The 25718-nt window shown below is 41.4% G+C and overlaps 1 protein-coding gene across 2 annotated transcripts; it reads right to left on the reverse strand.

Annotated features, from left to right (window-relative positions):
- Positions 1-825: 825 nt before the first annotated feature.
- Positions 826-25486, reverse strand: LOC115790268 (transmembrane protein 87A). Of its 2 annotated transcripts, XM_030744051.1 has the most exons (20): positions 25291-25427; positions 23245-23353; positions 19145-19217; positions 18778-18875; positions 16799-16912; positions 16291-16329; positions 16023-16152; positions 15144-15205; positions 14739-14922; positions 14557-14656; positions 11427-11520; positions 11260-11337; positions 7454-7562; positions 7312-7370; positions 6815-6918; positions 6659-6732; positions 5333-5394; positions 4539-4591; positions 4402-4432; positions 826-1639 (listed from the first exon to the last, which is right to left on the reverse strand). In XM_030744051.1, the coding sequence occupies exons 5-20, from the start codon at positions 16898-16900 to the stop codon at positions 1598-1600; spliced, it is 1323 nt and encodes a 440-aa protein (XP_030599911.1). In that variant the 5' UTR covers positions 16901-16912; positions 18778-18875; positions 19145-19217; positions 23245-23353; positions 25291-25427; the 3' UTR covers positions 826-1597. The 2 variants fall into 2 exon arrangements, with proteins under 2 accessions (XP_030599911.1, XP_030599910.1); XM_030744050.1 differs by lacking the exon at positions 23245-23353 and having other exon boundaries at positions 25291-25486.
- Between the last annotated feature and the right edge of the window lie 232 nt (positions 25487-25718).

Genomic DNA, 25718 nt, shown 5'->3' on the forward strand with positions numbered 1-25718 from the left:
AGATCGAGTACTTCATGTTTCAAAGATTTTATTGAAAAATAAACCTGCTTTTAAAGGATGGAGAAGACCTTCTTCCAAGCATCCAGGAACAATTTGATGACAATCTGTGCATTTTTCAACATGATGGAGCTTCACGTCACAAGGCAAAAGTGAGAACTGAGTGGCTCCGAGATCTTCAAATTAATATTTTGGATCAATGGCCAGGAAAACCTCTGGATCTTAATCTAATCCAGAATCTATGGTGAGCGGGTGGACAAGCAGGAGCCTACAAACCTGAGCCTGGAGCTCTGATAAAGCAGGAATGGATCGAGCAGGACGTCCAGCACGCCACTGCAAATACTGAGTCTTTGCAGAAATGGGATTTATTTGCCAATAAAAATCTTTGAAACTTATGAAATGCTTATGACTGTTTGTCACCAAATCATAGAAACATGTAATAAAAAATACATAAAAACATAAACATCAAACTAAATTTGTGCCGCTGGTTTTGGACTAAATATTAAAAAAATAAATCAATTTCTAGAAATCTGCTGATGCAGCCAGCCTCTGGAGGTTTTACTACTTTGGTGAGTCTGTGTGTTTGCAGAGCTGTTTTAAACTTCTTACAATCTGACTCCACGCAGCTGTGGTCAATACAGTCATTTGGCAAGTGAAAGGTTGCTGGTTCAACTTCAGCCAGAGACACAAATTCCCTTTGGGGCCAAATGGAAACATGGAGCTGAAAGCAGCTTTAAATTTACTATCTAAAAGTACCACTAAGACAAACACATCCAGCCCACGCTGAAGTGAAACAAGAAAGAAAAAACTCACACAGGCAGCTGCTAGCAGAGTCCAGAAACCATCTTTTATATACAGTCTATGATTTTTAACCCACAGTCAGACTGAGTCAACAGGGTCTGTGCTTGAAGAATAAACTTAAATTATCACTCGGACACAGAGCTCTGTTTGTTTCTGCTCACGTCAAACTCTGAGGAGAGAAAACAAGTCATCTCAACACACATCAGACAGGAAGGACGTGACGTTAGAAATTTGTATTGAGAATTAAATGAAGGCGACAGCTGAAAAAGACAAAACTACCATGAAAGACAAACATCACCCAGATGAGAAAGATTTAGACACGTACTCACATTTTTCCTTTCTGATTCACAAGTTTCTGCACGCTGAACAAATCCAAACACACAAACTCATCTCTGAACTTAAAAAACAAACCAAAGAGCCCCGAAATTTACCGCTGTGACAACACAGGAACATCTGCACGTATAAACCTGAAGAGTCAAACAAGCTGCTCTGAAGCACAAAACATGAAATCTGTCAAAATATACTGTTTATGTATATAGAATATATAGAGATATAAATACAAACAGGCAATAAAAAGAACCAAATAAAAAAGATCTGCTGTGATCAATTCTGCTCCCAGTCTATGTACAGATCAAGGCTTACAAAGCTCATAAATTCAGGGATTAATCACACGGCGACACCGAGCGTTTGCACCTTCTCTCGGCTCCCTCTTCCATCCATCAGTTCCTCTCTCCCTCCTCACGTGGGCGTACTTCCCATTTACTCCACAGTCTCTCATTTTTAGGAACACTCCTATGCTTCAGTCCATCTTGGACATCTCAAACTTCGTCGTCATATTTTCCTGCAACAGAAAACACACCGGCGCACTCGTTAGTTTGCACATCAGTTACAATAAAAGCCTCCACGTTTGTAGTTTGGTCAGAAATCTGCTCCCGTTCAGGAGCTTTGAGAAGGTGGAAGTCGAGGCTACGTGCAAACTAACCGAGCAGCAACCAGCAGGGAGGAAGAATGAACGAAGCCCCGAAAGCTGCACTAAAGGTGAGTCCGACTCCCGTGTTAAAATCTCCAACTTTACAGCCCAGCCTGAGATGTCTTGAAAATATGATTATTAAAAGTATATTTTACTTAACAGACCCCGCAGAAAGGCACAGAACCATTTCCAAAATGACTTTTTGGAAATTTGCACCTTTTTTAAAATCATCCAGGAGGACAGACCGGCCCCTCTGGTGGTTCTGGCCCCACGTTTGACCCCCACTTTACATTCTCCAGCTGTAAGAATATGTAGCTTATACACAGTCTATCAGCCTGAACGCGCTTTCCCTGCTGTGCTGGTAAGAAAATCATTTTAAAAACAAAACAAAATTTAAAGCAGCAAACACTCATAAATTACCAGTGCAGGGTAGTCACGTGTGGTAGAAGGTTTGACCACATTTATACTTAATAAGCTTCATTATACAGGTCCAAAATGTTTGGTGGCTCCATGCACACAGTTTTGCTCATAAACCCTCTTTTCTCCTCACAGAAAATGTTGCCTACATCTGATGCACTCTGAGTGACACAGAAACTGCACAATTCATCACCATCCACAAATAAAAAGGTGTTTTCGATCGACTCGGCCGGCGCTCGGTCTGTGAGGTAGATTTCAGCTGAAACTCTTAACACAAAAACAGAGACGTTTATATTTGAGGTGTTTTTAAAGGAACCAGCAGCGGTTAGGAAAGTGAGAGCAGACTTCTGCCTTCACCTCTATCTTTTCATGGCATTTGTTGACAACAAAAACACTGAAGAGCTCCATGTGTCACACAGAAAGGAGGGCACAGGGAGGAACCTTCAAACACTGGCTCGGCTACCAGAATCCAGGTTAACAGGATTTATTCAGGTTGCAAAACAACACAAAGAGAGAGACCTGAGCGGTGGGGTGACGACGAGGTGAGGCAGCATTTCCTCCTCGATCATGAAGAACTCCATCATTTACCATAACAGGAGGTTAGGTTCAGATTTTGCCTTCATTTAGCTCTTAAATAACAAGAACACATTATATAATCTGCCAAAAGGAGGTGAAGAGCAGGGAGTTAAAGGTATTATTTCCCCTTAAATTAACCCTTTGATGAGCCAGATTCATTACATACACTTCCATTATCCTCGCCAGAAGAGCGAAGCCTCCTCTCACTGCAGAGACCACAGAGGGTGTGCACACTTCATATCGTCTATGGGTTTTAATATCCCTCTGCGTTCATACGGCAGCTTATGTAAGAAATTGATTTTACATAAGAGGCACTTTGTTGATTGCTGGATGCCTTAAAGAGGCTCGGTTAGGAGATGAGAGTAAATAATTTGGAAAATGGTCTGAATAACCAGCCTTCAGAGGGCACGGGTAAAAACAGAAACATATTAAACGAGCGCAGCGCCTGCCGGAGGTCAACCTGAACCAGCTCTGGAGGATTTTTTGCTGATTAAACAAACAATCAATGATTTTTTTAAAAATATATTTGTTGTTTTTATTCAGTGGGATCATTAACAGCTAAGAACTGATGAACTGATGTACATATTAGTGGAATATAGTCTACATTCTTCTATCTTTTAATTAGTCTCTGCACTGTATATTTTGTAATTTTGTAATATTGTGCTATAGTTATAGCTCTAATATCTCTGTATATTTGCAATTTGTATACTTGTATATTGTCTTATAGTTTTTATACTTATTTGTTTTTTTCTGTAAGCACGAAGTACCGCAGCAATTTCCTAATGCTGTGAACCTGTTCACCCATATGGCAATAAAAACCTTCTGATTCTGATTCTGATTCTGATTCTGAACAGCTGCAGCACATACAAGCGTGTGCACACACACAGACACACACACTTCCACACGTGCGCACACACGTACGTGCATCGCGTCACATCTTTCTGCTCACCATGACAACACAGAGGAGGATAAACAACAGTGTGATGTAAGCAGCAGCAGCAGCAGCAGCAGGGTCTCTGCTGAGGGTCTGTCGCCCCCTGCTGCTCACAAACAGAACTGTGTGTGTGTGTTTGTTTCTATCTTCTGTCATTCACACATTTTAGCAGACAGACTTTTATCATAATTTGTGGAGAGAAACCATCAGGTTTTTGTTTGTTAGGTTCCCGCCTGAGTCACTCCTGCATCCCACTGAGCCAATGAAGTGCTGAGCAGTGTTTAAACTGTAACAGGAATTAAAGTGTCCTTTATAAGAAGGAATTACTGCAGTCATATTCGATGTGGAGGCAGTTTGAAGTGGACAGTGTTTGAGCTTTTTGGTATTCTTCTCTAACAAACTCACAGTATGACAGCTTCATGAGTTTTGAGTGGTGGGGAAATCGCAAAGCCACAGCCAAATTTCAGACCTCCACAGCTTTATTTTACAAACTAAGTTCTTCAGAATGACAAAATGTGAGACACAATCAGGGTCAAAAACAGGTCTGAAAATAAAGCAGTATTTAAACCCCGTGGCTGTGTTTCATTGATTCAGTTTCTTTTTAAAAATGTGAATATTTCAAAGAAATTTTACATTCAATTTGAAGACCAAGTTTAATTTTATGTGTGAGAGGATGTCACATTTTTCCAGTTTAGTGCAAGTTTACCTCATCAGAGTCCAGCAGGGGCGGCAGGGCGCTGCGAGGAAGAGAAAAAGACGTTCAGCATTACGCGATCCATGATATTCATTTAGGATCTGCAACAATCAGTACATTCACACTGATTAATGCTGGTGATGACTTACACATCGGCCATAGATGACGGGATGTTCTCCTCAACCCACTTCAGGTCCTCATCCTGAAACACAAGAAAACATTTAGATTTCATATGAATTTCTGCAGAAAACGATCTCACTGCATGCTGCAGATGGAAGATTGTTCATTAGCTGTTACAGAAACTGTAACCGGTAAAATATGCAGCTAAGGTTACTGAACAATAAACACATAAAAAAATAAGACATTCTGAGGAAACAGCAAAAGCAGTAAGATGATAATAAAAATGGAAAAAATATAAAATAAGAAAGAGAAAGTTTAGTTTTTAATCCATTTAACGGGGTCCTTAAAAAAAATAACATTGAAGCACCAAGAGCTGCAGTTCCTCTGTACTCCAGCAGAGGCGCCACAGTGAGTCAGTCCCCATAGACTCCCATGTTAAAACTTTACAGCAGAAATGAACGGCTTTGCAGCCTGACACATTTCCTCCTTCATAACAACTGTACTTTTTAAATAACTCATCACTCTGAATTTTATTAAGCAACTTTTCTGGACCTCTGGATCCTGTTTATGCTGTTGGAGCCTTGTGAAGCATTTTTAATGCAATTATCTGACCAATAATATACAACAAATTGTACTAACAGACCGTCCAAGAAGGCTGAGCTCCAGTTTTGGTGAAATTCTAGGATTTTATGTGGTTACTAAGCACTGATTCGCAGGTTTCTGTGTGATAACCACCTGCTACTGTTAGATCTAACTAACACTGAAGTTCACCACCACTAGGTGGCGTCTCTGTGGTCTAAGCATTTGGAAGTCATAAACTCACCACTTTGTTGGCTCTGGCTGAGCCGTTGGCCTCATTCTTCATGCCCCTCATCTTCATCCCCTCTGGAGACACAAAGGAGTGAAAAACAAAAAAATTAAATAAAAACATGGAGGATCATACAGTGGAGATACCTCATACACATACAGTATAGCTCCTGTTCCGGTGGTAGAAACTTTGGTCATTAAACATGATCAAAGTTTCTAATAACGAGTTCCGACTACGTACAGTACTGTGCAAAAGTCTTGAGCCACCCTTCATTTCTTTATTCTGTTATGAAAATGGGAAACAGGTGCAAACATACATGAATATACAGTAACAGCTTGTACTGTTCTAACCAGCTTCAAAGTGAATATGGCCCCTTCTATTCTTCAACACAGCCTGAACTCTCTGAGGCAGCACTGTCTCATTTCTTTAAGCAGTCTTCAGGAACAGTTCTCCGGGCTTCGTGAAGGACATTCAAAGCTCTTCTTTAATGTTGGCTGCCTTTTGTTCTGCTCTCTGCCAAGATGATCCCACACTGCTGCAATACTGTTGAGGTCCAGGCTCAAACTGTGTTATCTTTGGCATTTTTCATAGATTCAACTATAGATACAATTTTAAATTGGTTCTAAATTGACTGTTATGTCAAAGTATGTCAGGTACAAGAACTGGACTGAACCTGAGTTAAAAAGTAGCCAATCAGAAAACATGGAGAACTATTGCTCAAGATCACTTTAAAAAACACACCAGAAATCCTGGTCACTGGAATGAAAAGTTGAAGAAATGGGGGTGACTCAAGACTTTTGCACAGTAACGTACAAGTAATCCCTGTGAACCAAAATCTCAAACTTCAGTTTTTTTCTACTCTTGGAAATGTATGGTAAATGGACTTGTTCATATATAGTGCTTTTCTACTCTGAGCACTCAAAGCGCTTACACAACACGTTTACATTCAGCCATTCACACTTGCATCGGAGAGCAACTTGGGATTCTTGCCCAAGTATACTTTGGCATGCAGCCGGGAATCGAACCGCCAACCTTCCAATTAGTAGGTGACCTGTTCTACCTCCTGAGCTACAGCCACCCTATCGTTAATGAGGGGCATCTGTCCAATAGAAGGTTGGCTTCAAGGTCTAAAGCTAAAACAGCTTATTTTAGACAGGATGAACTGAGGATGAGTATAAGGTGAAGAAGGATTATTATGAACCATGGAAAGCTATTCTAGTGGAATAAAATAAAATAAAAATGTGGAGGTCAGAAGAAGCAGAATGAGTCCACTTTAACGGATTCATTTAATCTCGGGCTAAAAAGAAAGAGGAATGAAGTGAGGCAGGTGTGTGTCCTGACCAAAAGCCTCGTTCATCATGGGCTCCTTCTCCTCTTCTTCACTCTCTTCATCCGCCAGAGGACTGAAGGCATACCTGTTACAGAGACAGAGAGCATGGCTTTACACTACAGACACAAACTGGAAACTGAAGGGGAAAAAAAAAAAAAAAATCCTACCTCTGGTTATTGGCTGACGGTCGCCATAGGAACATTATGACCAATAGAATGATGGAAAACAAGAAACGCCAGAAAGCGTCATCTATCCACAGCTCCCTCCAGTCCTTCAGACAGACACAGACACAGAGAGAGAAAGAGAGAGAGATTTAATGACGAGGAAGAAAAACCAAACTCATGGCAGGAATATTTTTCCTGACAGCTCAGAGAATAAATCACTTTTAGTCAGGAAAGAATCAGCAGATGAAGTCTCACGTTTGAAGTCCAACAGGTCTACATCTCAGGTGAGACAGGAAAGGTGACAAAATTTGGCAGTGAACATAAATCAGGTATAAATTGTAGTTTTCTCTTATTTGGGGGGGGGGAGTCAACTGCAAGTCACGTTTAATATTTTGCCAATTAATCTTTCAAGTAAAGTTAAAAACTAAAAAACTAAAAATAATGAATGCGAGAGGAGCTGGAGAGCAGCTTTAACTTAATCCAAACTGTGAAGTACTTACAGACTGACATTTAGACATCGTGAAGGTCCTGGTGGTCCAGATGATGAAAATGACTGACGCTGAAAAGCACACAAACACGAAAGCCTTAAAGACATGAAATAAACCTCAGGAAATATTAAAACACAAAGAAAACTTTTAATACCTATGACAGCAAAGATGAGTGTGTTGGTGAAGTGTCTGTAGAGCGAGAGCTTCACCACGTTCCTCCTGAGCCGCAGCAGCTTCATCGTCTGAGCCAGGCTCACAAAGATGTGACGGCATAGTCAAGGAACTTCACGAGCAGGGAAAGAAACACTGAAATATTTCAGGCGAGAATCCATTTCACAAGCATTGTTGGGCATCTTTAAATTCCAGGAGCCTCTCCACTGGACTGCACATCCACAGTCTGATTAAAGTAAAGTGCAAGCTTCACATTTCTTCCAGGTTATTAAATTCATTTGTTGAGCTTCTTCCTCTGGTCGCTCCCTCCAGCTTTAAGAATGCAGCTATCCCTCTGTTAGGGGTCTTTCTAAGCGTGAACTACAGGAAATGCCTGAGAACAGCTCGTGTTTGGGGATATCTGTCGAGCTCCATTTGAAACTAGCCGCCACGAGTATAACAGGAAGGATGGCTCGTCCATGCCATCTGCAGCTGAGAGCGACTGGGTATTAGACTGGGCCACTTGCACAAAATGCAAAGACTGCAGGCTGTCGGATTCAGCTTAGCTGAGAGGTTAACGGAAAGCTGTCCACCTGCAGCGCTGCATGATGTGTTTGTCAGAACAACGGTGCTGTGCCGTATGTCTTAGTGCAGCTCTCAGTGCTTCAAATTCACCACACGCTGCTGGTGTGAGGAGACAGCAGTGAACCTATTTTAACCTACTTTAATTGCTGAGCATAAGTAGACAAATATCAGTTGAACTCCAGGTATATGGTGTTAAGTGAGAACACTTGTCCAACTATTTGTTTTGTTGTAATAACTTTTTCTGTTCTGTTTCCATATGTGCAGATAATGCATGAGCTAACTTAAGCCCCAGTCACACAGCCATCAGCAGCCATCTGGAAACCACCAGTGCTGAGGCAGAAGTCTTTAGTCCACATTGGTCAGTGGTTTCTGGCAGTCACCATTGTGAAACGGGTTGTAAAGAGTTAGAAAGCACTGCACTGCAAAACAACTCCTCGCGAGCAGGTTAGAACTGTTTCCATGGAAGATGCCAATTTGTCCACAAACACTTGCTAACTACTCACTGCAAACCAGAAGACCATTGGAGACCATTCACCTTCAAAGTAAAAGTTACACCTACTGAAATGTGTTGGTTGCAGCACTAAGTCACAACTTTTACTTTGAAGGCAAACTGTTTCACTACCAGTAAACAGCATGTTTGCAGACAAGCCAGCATCTTTCATTCAAACTACAGGTGACCGCAGCAATCTGCTGACCAAAACAATCACATGGAGGTTTTTGGTGCAGCACCCTCTTTCCAAATATTTCACTTGGCGAGTGCCAGCAGCCTCCACCAACCACTCACCCACCAGCTGGGGAATACACATTTTTCCCTGAGCAACCAAACGCTGCCAAGTGGTCGCCAAAAAGTCTCCTAAGCGTGTGTCGCTGGGCCTTCATGGTTGTAGCTTGTATCAGACAAAATGTCTTAAAAGTTGCTTTAAGATGCTTTAAACCCAACAGGGCTGTAATGCACACTGGTTGATTCTGCGTGAAACTACAGGGAAAGATTTGAGTGACTTTGACGAGGGCCAAATTGTGAGAGTTAGACAACTGGGTCAGAGAATCTCCAAATCTGCAGCTCTTGTGGGGTGTTCCCACTCTGCAGTGATCAGTATCTATCAAAAGTGGTAAAATGAAGGAACAGTGGTGAACATAAAGTACAGGGTCACTGATACACTGATGGTTGCTGATACACGCAGGGACGAAGGCTGGCCTGTGTGGTCTGACGCAAAAGATAAGCTACTGCAGCTCAAACTGTCGAAAAAGTTAATGCTGGTTCTGATAGAAGGGTGTCAGAAGACACGGTGCATCAAAGTTTGTTGTGTATTTGGCTGCATAGCTGCAGACCGGTCGGGGCGCCCATGCTGACGCACGAGTGTCAGAATTGGACCACGGATCAATGGAAGGAGGTGGCCTGGTGAATCACGTTTTCTTTTTCATCACCTGGGGAACACCTGGAACCAGGATGCACTATGGGAAGAAGGCAAGCCAGTGGAGGTAGTGCATTAGGCAATGTTCTACTGGGAAACCTCGGGTCCTGACATGAATGTGTTACTTTAACATGTACCACCTACCTAACCATGTGCACCCTTTCATGGAAACAGAATTCCCTGATAGCCTCAGACATCCCAGATACCTACTGTCATATAGTGACGATATCTATGTGACTGCTCAGCTGCTAATTTAGCTCTTTCCCACTTGGCTAACGACATCCACTCCCTGCCTGCCACAGCACAGGTAGCTGCAGCCAAACAACAAGAATGAGTCCTTGATGAGTCCTGGACGGAGCAGACGGACCTGCCTGATGTTCTCTGTGCCCAGGCACACTTTCATTTCTCCTGATGCTTCGAGGACAACTCTTGAGAAAGACTCTGATGTTTAAGGTCACCTCTGATTCAAGAGGTCCATGTATTATTCAGCTAGACCTGGCTAAATATGCAGCAAGATATCAGGCAGTATGGCAAACAAAGCAGCAAGATAGAAAAAAAAATGTGAAAAAGAAAGGGACCAAAAGCCAAACTTTCACTAAAAGGGGGGTGGGGGTGGGGGTGGGGTTGCAGCAGTGGATATCCACCAGCAGAGGGTAGAGTCGAGCACAGCCAAAGGTATAGCAGCCAGGAGAACTACATCATCTTCAGCCTGGAGAGAGAAAGAGAAGAAAGACAGGAGAAGGAAAGGGAGGATGAGGAGGAAGGATGGGGTTGAAAAGAGACAAAATGAAGAGGAAGAGAAGGGAGGTGAGAAAGCAGGATGTGGAAGGAAAGGAAGGTAAAGAAGGATACAGAGGGAGTAAACAGAAACGAGGAGGATGAGAGGAAGAAGAGAAATGCAGACACAGGCCACCATACTCAGGTCAGGCAGCTGCTTCTGTTCAATCTAAAAGGGTTTGTTTTGCTGGGTGTAGAAGGTGGGTGGAGTTTACTGATCATCCATCATGGTCCGACATTTTAGAGTGGTCGGATGCACCCAGCAGACAAAAACCAGCAGGAAGAGATAAACAAGAGGACGAGGAGGGTTTACAGCTTCATCGCCCTCTGGTGGCCACAGCTAAACCAGCAACTTTTAGTTTGGAGTTTCAAAATTCAACTGTGGCAGCAGAAAGGTGTCAAACATTTATTCACGTGCAGACGTTTTCATCACCGATATCTGCTCTGCTGCTTTTACTACATTTCATAAGTCATTTTTAACTCTAATATTTTGCTTTGTTGAATTTGAGATATTTTACTTGATTACATAATTCTGTCCTCGATTAATATTTACATTTAAATTTCTGTTTATTTTATTGTATTGATTAGTGAGATATTTATTTTGTCATATTGTGTGCATCTCACAGATGCCATTCTACTTATTTCAGATATTTCTTACATGTTTGGGGTGTTTAACTTCATTTTAACTGCTGTAACTTTTTCCCATATTCAGAGACTTTATGACTTTATCACTTCCCTGCTAGAAAAGTTTCCAACTATAAATGTGAATTGGCACTGAGGAGATTTACAGGACAGAGCCAAAGCTTTGGCACGGTGCTCACAGCTTCGAGGCATCCAAACACTCCATTTACGCACAGACATCTCACCCTGGCATTTCAAATAAACTAACAGTCACACGATGGATGGATGGAAATTCCTGCCACAAACGTTGCCCTCAGAAAGGAAAACTGCTACAAACACAAATGCAAAAAGGCCAAAAATACACCATCCTATGCCTCATGAGGAGAAGCTGGTCTCAGTACATGTTAAAGGATATCCACCAGGCAACACAGGAGTCAGTGAAGGCCAGCACTATGTCACACAGAATTCTACTGCTGTTTTTGTCTCCTCGATCCTGCAAAGAGAAAGATGTCAGACACACACACAGACACACACACACACACACACACACACACACACACACACACAGCTTTTGAGACTCACAGATTTGACTCTTATGAGTCCCTCGATGATGGAGAAGGCCAGGTAGAGCAGACCAACCCCGACGACTCTGTGTAGCAAAGCGCCCAGCCTCGGCCTGTGGGAGGGACCAAGAGCCAGTATCACTACTGATCATCATTTCCAGACCGTCGTACATGTTCATAAGTTCTCAGAAACACTTTGAGTGGACTGACGTTTTTTTCTGATTACCGCTCGTCGATGTTTCCACAGCAGTGAGACGGCAGCTGTCTCTCAAAGCACCAATCAAACTGGGAAACATGAGCAATTTTTGGCACCTACTAAAGAGTTCTTATCAGGCCAAAAGGAAAATTACTTCCTGTTTGTTTAAAACTGCAATAAAATTTATTTTTAAGCCAACTTTGATCATTCAAGCATAACAGATATTTGTGTTTAGCAAATGGTCCAAAATAACAGGAAAAACCAATAATGTTGCTGCACTGATTGTGTGTAATGTGATGTGATGGGCATATCTGAAGGTAGAGTATAGTATAATGTTTTTTAATAATTTTTCTAACTTTACTGGGTCCACGATGTGTTGGAGTTAATTCTGTCCTCTGGTTGGATCTCTGCACACAAATCGAACTTCCAGGGTAGAAAAAAAGCTTTTGAGCAAAGCCGGTTAACTTTAGCCTGTTTTAGACTTAACTGGTGATTCAGTACAAGCAGGTCTTACACCCTGTTAACGGTGTACATTTAAGTTATGGCTTTCTCCTTTCTCATTAGAAAACTGGATTCAAAATAAATGTCTGTAGGAACTGAGCTGTGCTCATGTCTGGGACTTTATAGAGGTCACTTCTGGGTCTGCGCAAGTGCCTTAAACCTGCATTCTTTCTAAAGGCCAGCAGGGGGCTCCTGTGGTTCCAAGGTTTTCTGAGAAAATGAGTTTACTTCTCACTTGATCTGTGACCTCAGTGAACCATTCCTGAACCATTTTCCTGTGTGGCAGGGCACATTATCCTGCTGAGAGAGGCCACAGCCATCAGGGAACACTGTTTCCATGAAAGGGTGTACATGGTCTGCAGCAAGCCAGAGTATCATTCACGTGGATGGTAGGACCCATGGTTTCCCTGGAAAACATTGCCCAAAGCATCACACTGTCTTCTTCCCATAATGCACTCTGGTGCCAGGTGTTCCCCAGGTAAGCAACGAACGTGCTCCCAACCATCCATGTGATGTAAAAGAAAACGTGTCATCAGACCAGGCCACCTTCTTCCATTGCTCTGTGGTCCGGTTCTGATGCTCACGTGTCCATTGTTGGAGCTTTTAACAGTGGACAGGGGGTCAGCATGGGCACCCTGATGCAGCCCCATACGCAACAAACTGATGCACTGTGTGAGCCTTCACTCCCCACCAGGGTTATAATAGTTTTGGATTTTACATTATAGATTAGTTTTAGTTAGTTTTTACTTTTTTTTCTCTAATTCAGTTAGTTTTAATTAGTTTTCAGAGTGGTTTTGCTCGTTTTTATTAGTTTTTATTTTTGGTTTTATGCTTAGTTTTAGTTAGTTTCAGTATTAGCTTTAGTATTTTCATACTTAATCAGGTACGCTTTAAAGATACCCTTTAAAGAAATATATTCAGCAACCAACTGTTCACAGACAGCAGAACTACATGTTAAATGTGTGTAATATTAAGGACACACATGAACATCAACAGGGAGAAACAAAGAACAATATGAACTCCAAAACTCGATAAATTCTACAATAAACTCCCAATAAAGTTCAGCCTCAGTGCAGCAGATTAACAACAGCTACATGTGGTGTTTGACAAAAACAAACTCCTTGAAGGAGTCAAAGCTCAAATCCAGCTGCATCCTGATGTTCTCTCCACCTGATGCTGCTTCTGTTTTGGAGCTAGCTTGGTTAGATGCTCGCTGATTAGACTTGCAGGGTCTTTGCGGCCTATGTAGCCTACGGAAGTGTCCTACCTCATGTCCGCATTTATGCATGTATAGCTGGATTGCGTGTGTTAATTACCTTGTGGTTGTGTGCTGGGGGTTTTTTGGTCCTCGCTCTTTGTGCTCAGTTTTTAGGGTGCAAACATATTTGTCCCTGTTTTTTCACTTTCTTCATTCCTTCACGTCCATTCCCATAGTTTCAGCAGCTCCCTCCAGGAATTTGCTGACATTTGTGAGTCCTTATATTGATGCTTTGATTATTAGTCCTGATTGTTATTATCTGACTGATAAAGTAGCCGGAAACGCACAAGGACTAAACACAACGTTGTGGCTGCGTTGACCCGACGAGTAGTCACGTTTCTCTGGAGGTGCAGGCCGGGTTGCCTTGTAGGATGAGAGCGGTTTCCGTAGCTGCCTTGTGTGCGCTTCTCAGGTCTACTTTGATGTTGGTGTTTTTTTTCCTGACTAAGAAGTGTTCCGTACATTTTTCATCATCCACAACAAGAAAAAAAAAAAAACACTCCACATGGGACTCTCTGAGGAGCAGCGCGGTGTGCGCACGCACGCACATGCGCGCCCAATTGCCCGACGGCGTTCCGAGCTTAAACTCGGAGAGAGGAAAAAAATGATTTCATATCAATCCACAAGACTTTTGAAAAAATAACAATATCTATAATTTCAGTTAGTTTTGTAAACTCACAATTCAGTTTTAGTTAGTTGTCGTTTCTTCCTTTTAATTTTAGTTTTTATTTATTTCAGTTAACGACAATGTTTTTTCAATTTCAGTTTTCGTTATTTCGTTCGTTTTCATTAACTATAATAACCCTGCTCCCCGCGTGCATCACTGAGCCTTGGCTGCCCGTGACCCTGCTGCTGGTTCACTACTGTTCCCTCACTGGACCACTGCAGACTGGGAACACCACACAAGAGCTGCAGTTTTGGAGCTGCTCTGACCCAGTCGTCTAACTCTCACAATTTGGCCCTCATCAAACTCGCTCAAATCTTTACACTGACCCATTTTTCCTGCTTCTAACACATCAATTTTGAGGACAAAATGCTCACTTGCTCTCTAACATATCCCATCCACTAACAGGTGCCAAGATGAAGAGACTACCAGTGTTAATTCACTTCACCTGTCAGTGGTTATAATGGTGGTTCTCACAGTGAGACTGCACGAACTGCCTGACAGTCGTCAGTAACACCCATGAAACTCACTTGACGATGCCGTATCCCAGACTGGCAATGATCACCAACACTCTGGCCAGAGTCCTCTTCACCGCAGAGAGCACCTCAGCAAACACCACTGCCCCCTGGACTGCAGGAGGACACACAGGTGTTATTTAGCACAGCTCTGTGGTGCACCACCGGGGCCACCATGTGTCTGCGTCTGCATTTACCTGATAGGCCGTCATATCTGAGACTCTGGAACTCGGCATAGTAAACAGCTTTCTCCAACATGCCCAGGAAGATGACGCCTCCAATCCAGAACTGGATCCTGAGCAGGTCCCTCCAGTAACACGCAGACAGAACCAACCACAGCACGGCCAGCAGCACGTACACGATGCACATCACCATGTAGAACTGGAAGATGGAAAGAAAGGCAGTGACAGGAAGTAAATGTGAGTAAGAAAAAAAATTCTTAAATCAATCAGAAAAAAAAGGACCTAGATATGAGCTTCAGAGTTTAAATTATTTTACTCCTTATTTGTTTCTGTGTGCAAGAACATTAAAATTAATCCTGATGAAAACAAATAATTTCCCAGATTTCTCGTGTGTGTGTGTGTGTGTTTGTGTGTACTTACCACCATCAAAGGCCATTCGGAGGCTGATATAAAGCCATGTGGACCCATCATTCTGATCTGGACTGTAGATAAAAACAGACTGTTAGACTGTATGAGTCAGCACTACACCACAGACAGACACAGCAGCTCCACGTATATCCACATCTGGACTGCAGGACTGGTCCAGCTGTTTTAGTTGTCCAAATTTTGAATACTCATTTGGTTGTTGAACAAAAAAAAACAAAAAAAAAAAAAGCCCTCAGTCTACAGGATGTGGTGATGCTCAGTCAGTCATGGGCAGACTTTTCTGCTTCTCCCTGTCGTTATCACATGTGTTAGGGAAGTAGCCATGCAGTTAACATAACAACTCCCACTCTCTGGGCTTCCTGTCATCAGGAATCAATCATCCTGCATTAGCAAATGCTCTCTTTTTATGGGCAGAATCAGCTTCACTCTAAGAAAAACTGAAGGAGATAAGAGTCACTTTAACTTCAGTTTGGATATGTTATGGATGCTGGATTTGAGAAAATGAGAATAGTGTGCTTTTTTTTTTGTCTCAAAGCAGGTTTAAATAATTGCTTCAGTTTAGCTTCATTTACTCATATTGATGGAGCGCTATTTCTGCTGCAGCCCCAGATGAACTGCAGCCAATTTCTGTATAATGGGAAGTTGAACATGTTGCCTAGTTCGGCTCTGATTGGAGTTCACAGGCAACTTTTTTTTATATTTAAAGCTTGTTATTGTGATTATGAATTATTTTATGAGTCAGACTTTAGAGTGCAAATAAATATTTTAATTAATATCACAAATCTGCAACTCTGACTAGCTGGCAAAGGCAGCCCTGAGAGTGTGCGTGCGTGTGTGTGCGTGTGTGTGTGTGTGTTATGAGTGTGCACTGACGCTGCAGACTCCAGGGGTTGTTGTGATCAGGGGATGTGATCTTTTCTTTGATCTCGATGATGTTGAGGATGAACACGTAGGGTCCGTCCTCCCAGCTCTGAGCCACCACATCGAAATCATGATTACCAGCCTGAGTAACAGCAGAGAGAGCAGCTTTTTACAACAATTTAAAGAAACCATGATGTGTATCTCCTGGGAGTCAAACCACAAACCTGCTGGTCACAAGATAATCTTTCAGTAATCAGCAGGTTTAGTTAGTGAAGCTGACCTGTTTTGGCTCTTTTTGGGTTTCATTCGTCTTCGCTGACTGTGAGACACAAGTGGAACGAGGTTAGTTAAACTCTCTCAAACACACTTAAACTCAAGAGGAAAAAAAAAAAATTGTATGGATTTAAAATAACCAGAATAACTTTAATCTATGAAGTGAAGTGCTCTATTGGCATGATAGAATCAATCAAGCAATATTTGAATCAAGCTGGGGCCTGATTATTCAAGACCTTGTATGTTAGGAGAAGAATTTTAAATTCTTAGCCATGAAGAGAAGCCAATATGGGAGAAATCTGCTCTCTCTTTCTAGTCCCTGTCAGTACTCTAGCTGCAGCATTTTGGATCAGCTGAAGGCTTTTCAGGGAGCTTTTAGGACAGCCTGATAATAATGAATTACAATAGTCCAACCTAGAAGTAATACATGCATGAATTAGCTTTTTAGCATCAGTCTGTTTCTCAACATCCTTTCTCAGATTTAATTAATCTGTCTTTAGACCGTGCTTGCTCACCTTGCGTTTATGTGGCTCACAGTGGATTGTATCGTACTTGTGGAGAGAATAGTACCCTTTTCCTCCTTCTCTTAAGATGGAAGGTGACCCAAAGTATTGCATCACCTCCTTTTGCTGCAGACAGCACAGATGTGATCATTTGACATGATGGATCCCAAGACTGGAGTCAGTGATCAAACACTGATCACAGTACGAGGAGTACGAGTTTAAACAAAGAAAAACAAACAGCAATTTTTGTTCATTCCATTAAACTCGAAAGGCAACTAAATGATAGGGAAAAACAATCCTCACATTAAAACTGAATACTCAATATTTTGCTACTGTCCTGTTTTGAAGGGACATTTATCTGTGGAGTGTAAATAGAAAAAGGAAACAGAGAGCAGGACAGACACAGTTAGGTCCAAAAGTTTTGCACAGGAACACCGTTTTGCACTTTTTGCCTCAATACGTCACCACAGAGTACCCAGCCTTCTTGGAGTCGCTGGGCGGGGTGTTCGAGGGTGCTCCATCATCCTACAGTGGGGGTTCTGTTACTGGACTTCTGTCTATAATGAACACCATGTTCAAACATGAGGATGTCCATGAATGCACGTGGCACCAGAACACGCTGGGCCGCAGGATCGTGATCTGGTCATATGTTCTGGAAATGCACGATGGATCGTTTGTGCGCGTGGCTGCTGAGTTCTACACGCGCGGGTTGTTGAATTTACACATGAGAAATTAATACTTGCACCCGCAAAATGAAATTATTTGCTCAGATTAGGTTTTCTTCTCATGCATGACTTTTGACATACATTTAATTCCATACCTCAGCATCTCTTTGGAGCTCATACTGAGAGTTCAACACTTCAAATCAACTTCAGCCTTTTACCTGTGTTGGGAAATATTTTTATCACCCAATGCTGACATTTAAAGTTATTATTCCTACTTCTGTTTATTTGCAACTAAACTGCTTTCTACACTGTAATAAATGCATATTGTGTGTCTAAAAGTAGTAGGAAGATTTGAGGCCTGTTTGAATTGCTCTTATTTGTGTTCAGGCCCCAGAAGCTCTGCTACCCCTCCCTAACAGTCTGCTGTGGCCAAGCAGGCCCTCTCAGATCATACTCAGATCATACTCATCTTCTGCTCAACCCTGTGATTTGTTGGTAACTATGGTTTTAATTGGGTTTTAATTTGCGGTCAAAAAGGAACATGGAGACCCCTAAAATGTATCCTACACCTGCTGACTGTGAATGCAGTGGTCCTTCGCTGTATCACGGTTCACTTATTACGGCTTGACTGTATCGCAGATTTCTTTAAAAAATATTACTAACTCTGTTTCGTGGAGTTTTCACTATATTGCGGGATTTTCCAGAATCTAAGTATTTCTGTAACACCTCATAACTATGTTCATAACTTGGATGAAGAGATAAGTCACACCTACGCCTTTAGCAGAAATAGAAGTTAGGGCTGAGGGGAAAGATACTGCACCACCTTCATCGCCATCAGTACTGCACAGCTGCATAATTCATCATCTTCATCATTCAAGTTGTAGTAAGAGTGTGAGAAAGGTTTATAGGAGTGTGGGAAGGGTTTATAAAACTGTAATATATATATATATATATATATATATATATATATATATATATATATATATATACATATATAAAAATAATAAAATATAATGCCGCTACTTCACAGATTTTCACCTATCGCAGGGGTCTCTGGAATGTAACCCCCTGATATTGTTTGACTTACGGTGGTGCAAAAGCCAAAACTACTAACAAAGGTGTTACTGCACAAAGATGCACAGACCTAACTAAATTAGCGGCGCAATAATGTTCTAATCTATAATTAAATGTTTTTGCAACCAAAGTTTAACATAAAGCAATATTTGAATTAACAGTAGAAGTTCATGTTTACAGACTGCAAACACAGGGAAGCAAAGAATACTTCAAATATGTTGTTTCAACAGTGAAGAAAGCGGAGCGTCTTACATCCAGGTTGAAGACTTCGTTGTAGCAGTGCGAGTTCCTCAGATACCAGGAAATATTCAGGCTCAGGGGAGATGAGGTGTTACATCTTTCTGACAGAACTGCACGCACAAACAGACCAAATTAGCTCACTTTAGAGCAAGACTGGTGTGTGAACTGGACAAACATCACATTTTAAAGGGCTCCTATTAGGCTCATTTCCTGCTTTATATTTTTATTCTTGGATTATCCTTTTAATGTTAATGGAGCCATCCCTGCAGTTTCCACCTCTGCCTGCAGCCCAAACATACACTGAACATATCTCTGTGCGCACATATGGACCCACACTTTCATATTCTCAAGTTCTGACAGTGAAGAAAGGTCTGCTTACATCTGAGACTGATCGAGCTGTTCTTGAACAGAGTTTTAGGGAAGATGAAGAATTTCTGGTTCTTCAGGATGTCCTGAAATAAACAAAGAAAACAACATTTTATTCTCTGACATTTAATACGACAAAGTTGCAAAGAACAGTAACCCGAATGATGACCAAACCTTTTTAATAGTTCATATGTCACCACGATAACTTAAAAAATAAAAATAAAAAATCTTAGAACAAATATAAGTTTCAGACTCAAAATATGCAGTCATGGTAAAAAGAAAGTACACCTTTCAGTTCTAAGGGTTCACGTTTCATAAAACTGAACTACAAAACATGGCATATTACACCCTGCCATTATTTAAACAAATTTTCCAAAGTCACTTTGGCCATTAATAATAACACCAATGGTTAATATGTATATTGTTCAGATATTTTTGTAAACGTGGCTTACAGTGTCTGTGGACCTTGTGTTTTTGATTTCAGACTATTGCCGGTTTTGCAAAACAGCAGTACAGTGTTGTCTTTGTGTGTCAGCTCTGATATAGACCCTTTTACTGTTTGTAAACAATGATGATGTACGTAGCGATGCGCGTGCATTTTGGAAATGGAAGTATGGCGTTGTTCAATAGCGTTTCAATCTACGAGGAGGGATTATCAACGAAAGATCGTGAAAACTACCTGCAAAAATTAATTTTGACCACCAGCAACCGACTCCCCAATCCCTGTGCTACGTTAGCAAGTGGCCCAGTATCCGGGGGGGATATATACGTATATTTAGTGGAGAAACCCAGCGTATACACCAGAGAGAAGTTGCGTGCATACAAGTCACTGGATGCTTATAATTATATTGTCTGCGGCTGTGTACCGAATGCCAAATATCATGACACAGACTCTGAGTTTTGTGTCTTGAAGGCAGAAGTTCTTCCAAGTCAAAGATAAGGAAACAGGAGCGCTGTGTATGAGGCTCGGGTCATTGTAAACAAGTCAGAGAACTACGTGCTCACAGCGAACTGTACCTGCATGGTAGCGTGAGTACTTCGTCAAACTGCTTTTCTAGCTTGCTAAGAGTTTTCCAACTGCAGATATTACTGATTTACAATGAAAAAAATATATATATACTGTTCCAGTCACACTGTGAGACTGGCTCAACCATTCATATGTGAGTCTGCTCAGACTTGTGACTGACACTGCATATTGGAATCTATAGTGCGATTAAATATTAATTTAAAAATCAGGACTCTCTGAGTCCAGCAATGTCTCACCTGTAAATAGCCACACTACAGTTTAAAAGCCAAACAGCTTACCAGCTAATGCTGTTTACTTTAGATACCTGACATCCCAGTATAACCAGAGTAGATAAATAACTTTAACTGATATAAAATGGGTGCTTCAAATGCGAGCATTTCTGATCGTGTCCTCAGTCCAATTTTTATCAATACATTTAATGGCTTGTAACCACAGACGTCTCCGTTTTCTCTCAAACAGCCTTGATCCCGTGGGATTCAGTACAACTTCAGTCCACTTTTGGTAGAGTAGAAATTCTGACAGCCAAATACGCCACAGCAGACATTTTGATGCTGATATCGCTTTTAAATCACGTTTAAACCTGCGCAGTCTCCTCGTTCTTATTGATTTGAATGGAGTAGCAGTTCACTTCCGTTGCCAAAATGCACGCGCATCCTTTGATGACGTAGGCTGTAAAAGGGTCCATTAAACTACACTGTTTGTGAGTCTGGTTTATCATTAACCTTCATGGTGCAAGTCTGGCTGTCCTGTGACCCAGTATCCAGTCACTGTGTCTGTGCAGCCTCTGTCTGTCCATAGATTATGCTTTCATAGACCAACATTTTGGTTTTATTGAAACAACTTACTTTTAGAGTAAAAACGTAACAAAATCTTTCACCACCAGGTAGAAGCTTCATGTTCTTCCGTATACAAATGATTGTTTTGCTATTTTGAAAGAAAACGTTGAATGAATCCAGGGTTTTCCTTGAATTTGTCTGACCCCGAATTAAAAGAACACACAGACTACATGTGTGTGAATACTCCTACCACACACCTCACGCTGTCCTCATACATGTCCTACACCACCCTCACATACTTCTCTGCCACTCTGACTTTCTCCTTCAGTACCACACTGCCTCTCTCAGCACACCATCATCTGCTTTCTCTGGATCCAGAGAAACAGTGAAGCTCCTTCTGACCTCCTCTAGCGTCTCCATCAATGCTCTCAAAGCAAACATCACATCTGCAGTGCTCCTCCTCCGCATGAAGCCACACTGCTGCTCACTGATCATCACCTCTCTTTCTAACCTAACTTCAACAACTCTTGCCCAGATCTTCATGCTGTGGCTCATCAGCTTTATCCCTCTGTAGCTCCTACAGCTCTGTGCATCACCCTTGTTTTTGAAAATCAAAAGCAGTAAACTTCTTGGTTCCTCTCTCCCTGCAGTCTAGTTAAAAAGCCCTCTGCCCTCTCTCCTATGTCATCTGGACCATCCGCCTTCCACTCTTCACCCTCTTCATAGTAGGGCTGTGCAATTTATGGAATTTCAATTTCTGCTCTAAACGATCACATAAACAGTGTAATTGACAAAAAGCGATTATTAAATTATTAATGAGTTTGTCACATTCTGCTCTGCAAGTATATTCTTAGGCCTGATTTATGCTGCTGCCCTGAGTCTTTGTGGGGCCCACAACGTAACCCACGTGAGTGGCCAGTGACACTGCCATTAGGCTTGTGCGTGGTCCAGGAAATCTACGCCGTAACCTACGTCACAACCTGACATGCACCTCTCAAGAAACGCAGCCCGCAATGATTCTGATTGGTCTGTTTGGCGCTGTCAAGCCCTCCCGTTAATTTCCCGCTACTTTTACGCCACAGTTTATTCTCTCAGTTATAAATTAAAAATAATCATCTCAACATAAGGAATAATAATCACAGCATCAATATAAGGACAAATGTCTGCAAATTCTCAGGGAGGGAATTTGCTAGAGGGACAAAGATGTTCAGACCTATAAAAAAGCCGACCACAAACAGCGAGGACCCAGGAGGGAAAAAAATGCCACTATTTTATTTGTTTCTATCGGCACCGCATGTAAACCACCGTAAGGCGATTAACACATAACATAGATTTGCTGCACAGTGGTGTCTGCACCATCCAGCAACACCACCAATCTGTTCAACCAGCTGAACCCCCGCAGCCCTGCCAGCATAACCAGCATAACCAGTATTTGATGTTGGCCTGAATAATTCAGATTTAGTCTGAAGCTCAACATGTTTTCTGTTTGCTCTGGACTAAAATGGGCCAGCCCCCATGTTCTGAGTTATTGACTGGAATTAACTGAATATAAATTTTACATGTATGTACAGGATCAAATTTATTTGGTTTAAATAACTTGGTCCTACTTCTTCTTAGTATTACTAGTCATGATAACTGGCACTACCTTTCTATTTATTTATCTATTTATCATTTGTGTTTAATTTATAATGTATTTTGTAATTTACTTATAGTTTTACTATTTTATTAATATTATTATATTTATTTATTTATTTTTTCAATTTTGTATTTATTTTGAAAGGATTGGGATTGAAGGGTCTAAGTCTAAATGTTTTAGTCTAGGTACCTAATTATATTAGAAATTATTGTACTCATGATTATTTTTGTCCATCCATCCATCCATTTTCTTCCGCTTATCCGGGGCCGGGTCGCGGGGGCAGAAGCCTTGTATTTAAGAAAATGTTTTCTTTAAAAAATATAATTTTAATAGATGTAAATACAGTGAAAGACTTTAGTTTTTTATCATCAGATGTATGCAGTTAACTAAAAACAGCAATTTTTTAAAACAGAAACTAATGAGTAGTTCATTTTAAAAGACCTGTGCTTTTTCTCTTTTGAATATTTATCATTGCTCATTAATAAAACAAAAGTATTGTGTATTGATGGAATAATCAATAAGAAATAATCACTTACTAAAATAATCAACAGTGCAGCCCTAACTGTTCTTTAAGTGCAATAACTGCAGTGTGTTTACAAAGTCAACGACTAATCGTGTTAAATAATCGTAATTACAATTTTTCAATAATCAAGCAGCCCTGTTTCATAGCTGACCTCACTTCCTGTTCACTAATCCTCTTCCTGTTTCACCATCATCCTCCTCGCTCTCTCATTTTCTTCATTCCTCAGTTCCTCAAAGTCCTCCTTCAGCACTCTAAACATGCTTTTTATCAAAAATGAGCACAAACATGTAAGAAGACCCACAAACCCACGGACATGTTACAGTGAGGTGGGAAGTAACGAAGTACAAATAATTTGTTACTATACTTCAGTAGATTTTTCAGGTATTGTTACTTTACTTGAGTATTTATTTTTCTGACTACTTTTTACTTTTACCACTTACATTTTTACACGAGTATCTGTACTTTCTACTTCTTACATTTTCAAACAGACTCATTACTTTACATTTAACGTGTCTGAGAGAAGTTTGTATTTCCGGTCAGTGCGCCTTCAAACATCAAACAATCTGCGCCTAAATGGAGGAATAACAACACATATCAGACAATCCTACGTGAGTATCCTCCATCACCGGGGCTTAAAGAGGCAAAACCATATACTTTATGTATCATTTTTAGGGCTATAATCAGGGGTTACAGAGGGCCGGACCGAGGGCAGATGTTCAGAAGTTGTGCTCGCTGTAATTCAGCATCTTAGCTAGCGCTACTGAAGAGGAGCGAGCATAAAGGGAGTAACGTGTGGCAGGTAATTTTATATGCAATGGTTCTAAATGCTCAACAAATATCAGCTAACACACAAGGTGTGTGCAGTTTGTCACACAGTGTGTCTGCTAGCTAAAAGAAGAGCTGCTGTATTTCCAGCGAGAGCAAAGAGAGAGAAGTTCACTCAGAGATGCAGAAAGAGGACAGGAGAGGAAGAAGAGAGGTTAGGTTTAAAGGGAAGGACTGGAAAACAAACTGAGGTATGCTGACTCTGTGTCAATCAAAGATTGTATGAAAATATTGCAGTTTAGTGTGTGATAAACAGGTTAGCTTGTTGTACTGTATTTACAATAAAGCTGTGTTGGTGCACAGAGGCTGTGTTCATGGTCAGAGTTACATCAGTGCAGCAGAGATGAGTTTGAATCAAAGCTGCTGATGCTGAGATTCATTCACTGAATCCAACATTTCTACAGCCTGTATGCTGTCAGTGTAGGGGATGGAGATCAGCTCAGATAGCTGTGAAATACTGGGTTACATCTTTGTGAGTTCAGTTCATCCACACAGAGCAGTAAACCTCAGAGCAGCAGCAGCAGGCCAGCTGATCACAGCCTGCACACCAACATCATTTACTGCAGCTACAATAGAAAGCTGGGATACTTCTCCCCATGCAGAGCCACTACAGCTGATCTTAGGGTTCCTCCACCTTCTGAATCCCACTGTAACCCCTGAGTCTCCTCATGATTGTGTTTAGGTGGAGGCAAATTCCCTTTCACAGTTTGTGTCCTACATAACAGATTCAAGCTGAGTGCATTCACTAGGATTAAAATTTAGATTGGAATAATGTTTCTATTCTCTTGTTATTTTATATATTAGAATAATATATAATGAGGTTCAGTTAGCTTTACAGAAAAATAGCAGGTAGCAACGTCCTCCAAAGAGCTACTTTTACTTTCTTACTTTGAGTACATTTTAGAGCCTGTACTTTTATTTTATTTTACTTAAGTAAAGAAGTTGAACCAGTACTTTAACTTTTACTAGAGTCGTTTTTAACACAAGTATTTCTACTTTTACAGAATGTCAGTACTTTTGCCACCTTTGTCCCCCCCTTTCTCATTTATCGGTCTGCCTGTGGTTCAGTCAGTGATGCGGAACTTTCTCTGAAGTAGCTGATCTGGTTGCGTTGGTATTTACGGTCTTTATGGCTCTGCTGTTTATGCCAGGCTCATTAGTTTGAGTCTCTCACAGACTTCACTGTAGCTAACGTTAGCTGTTAGCACCGTAACGTCTGTGGCGCAGCGCAGACTGAGCGCTGTTTCCAGGTCATTGTCGCCCCCGAATCTGCGCCAAACCCCTTTTTAGTGGCTCAAACCTTGACTCTAACCCGGGTATCAGAGCCTGTCAGCTGGACGAACCCAGCTCATAATCCGAGAACAAAACTCACGCTCTCGATGTTCTGGACCCACTTCCCCGGCTCCGATACGCCCACCACCGGTCCGCTCACGCCCACCAACACCAAGAGGACCAGCGTCCAGGACCAGAGTCCCGAACCGCTCCGACTCTGACCCGTACAGCACGCCATTTGAGCCAACAGGCAGAAAGCCACCGTTGCAACTCACAAGTTCCCGGACACTTCCTGATTCCTGATGACGTAACTCGTAGAGCAGCGACGCTTTCAGGAAAGGCGTTATTTTAACTAAATTAAATTAAATTAAATTAGTTAGCAATTCTGCATGGGTCTTTTCTAGAACACGCAGCTGTGGCACAGACCACCTCAGCTTGGTCATCAGTTACGGAATCCATACATTTTCTTTCACTAATATTAACATTATTTGTCAAATTGCAATAATAAAAAAAAATACATTAAAAATT

This window comes from Archocentrus centrarchus, chromosome 13 (assembly GCF_007364275.1).
Source record: "Archocentrus centrarchus isolate MPI-CPG fArcCen1 chromosome 13, fArcCen1, whole genome shotgun sequence".
NCBI classification, from domain to species: Eukaryota; Metazoa; Chordata; class Actinopteri; order Cichliformes; family Cichlidae; genus Archocentrus; species Archocentrus centrarchus.

Excerpts from the sequence above, each read along its gene's own strand:
- LOC115790268 (XM_030744050.1), bottom strand. The coding sequence starts at position 25,428 with ATGGCGTGCTGTACGGGTCAGAGTCGGAGCGGTTCGGGACTCTGGTCC. Across the intron at positions 15,206-16,022 it reads CAACCCCTGGAGTCTGCAGC|TCCAGATCAGAATGATGGGT; the intron begins GTCAGTGCACAC and ends TTTTATCTACAG. Across the intron at positions 11,521-14,556 it reads CTGGGATACGGCATCGTCAA|GCCGAGGCTGGGCGCTTTGC; the intron begins GTGAGTTTCATG and ends TCCCTCCCACAG.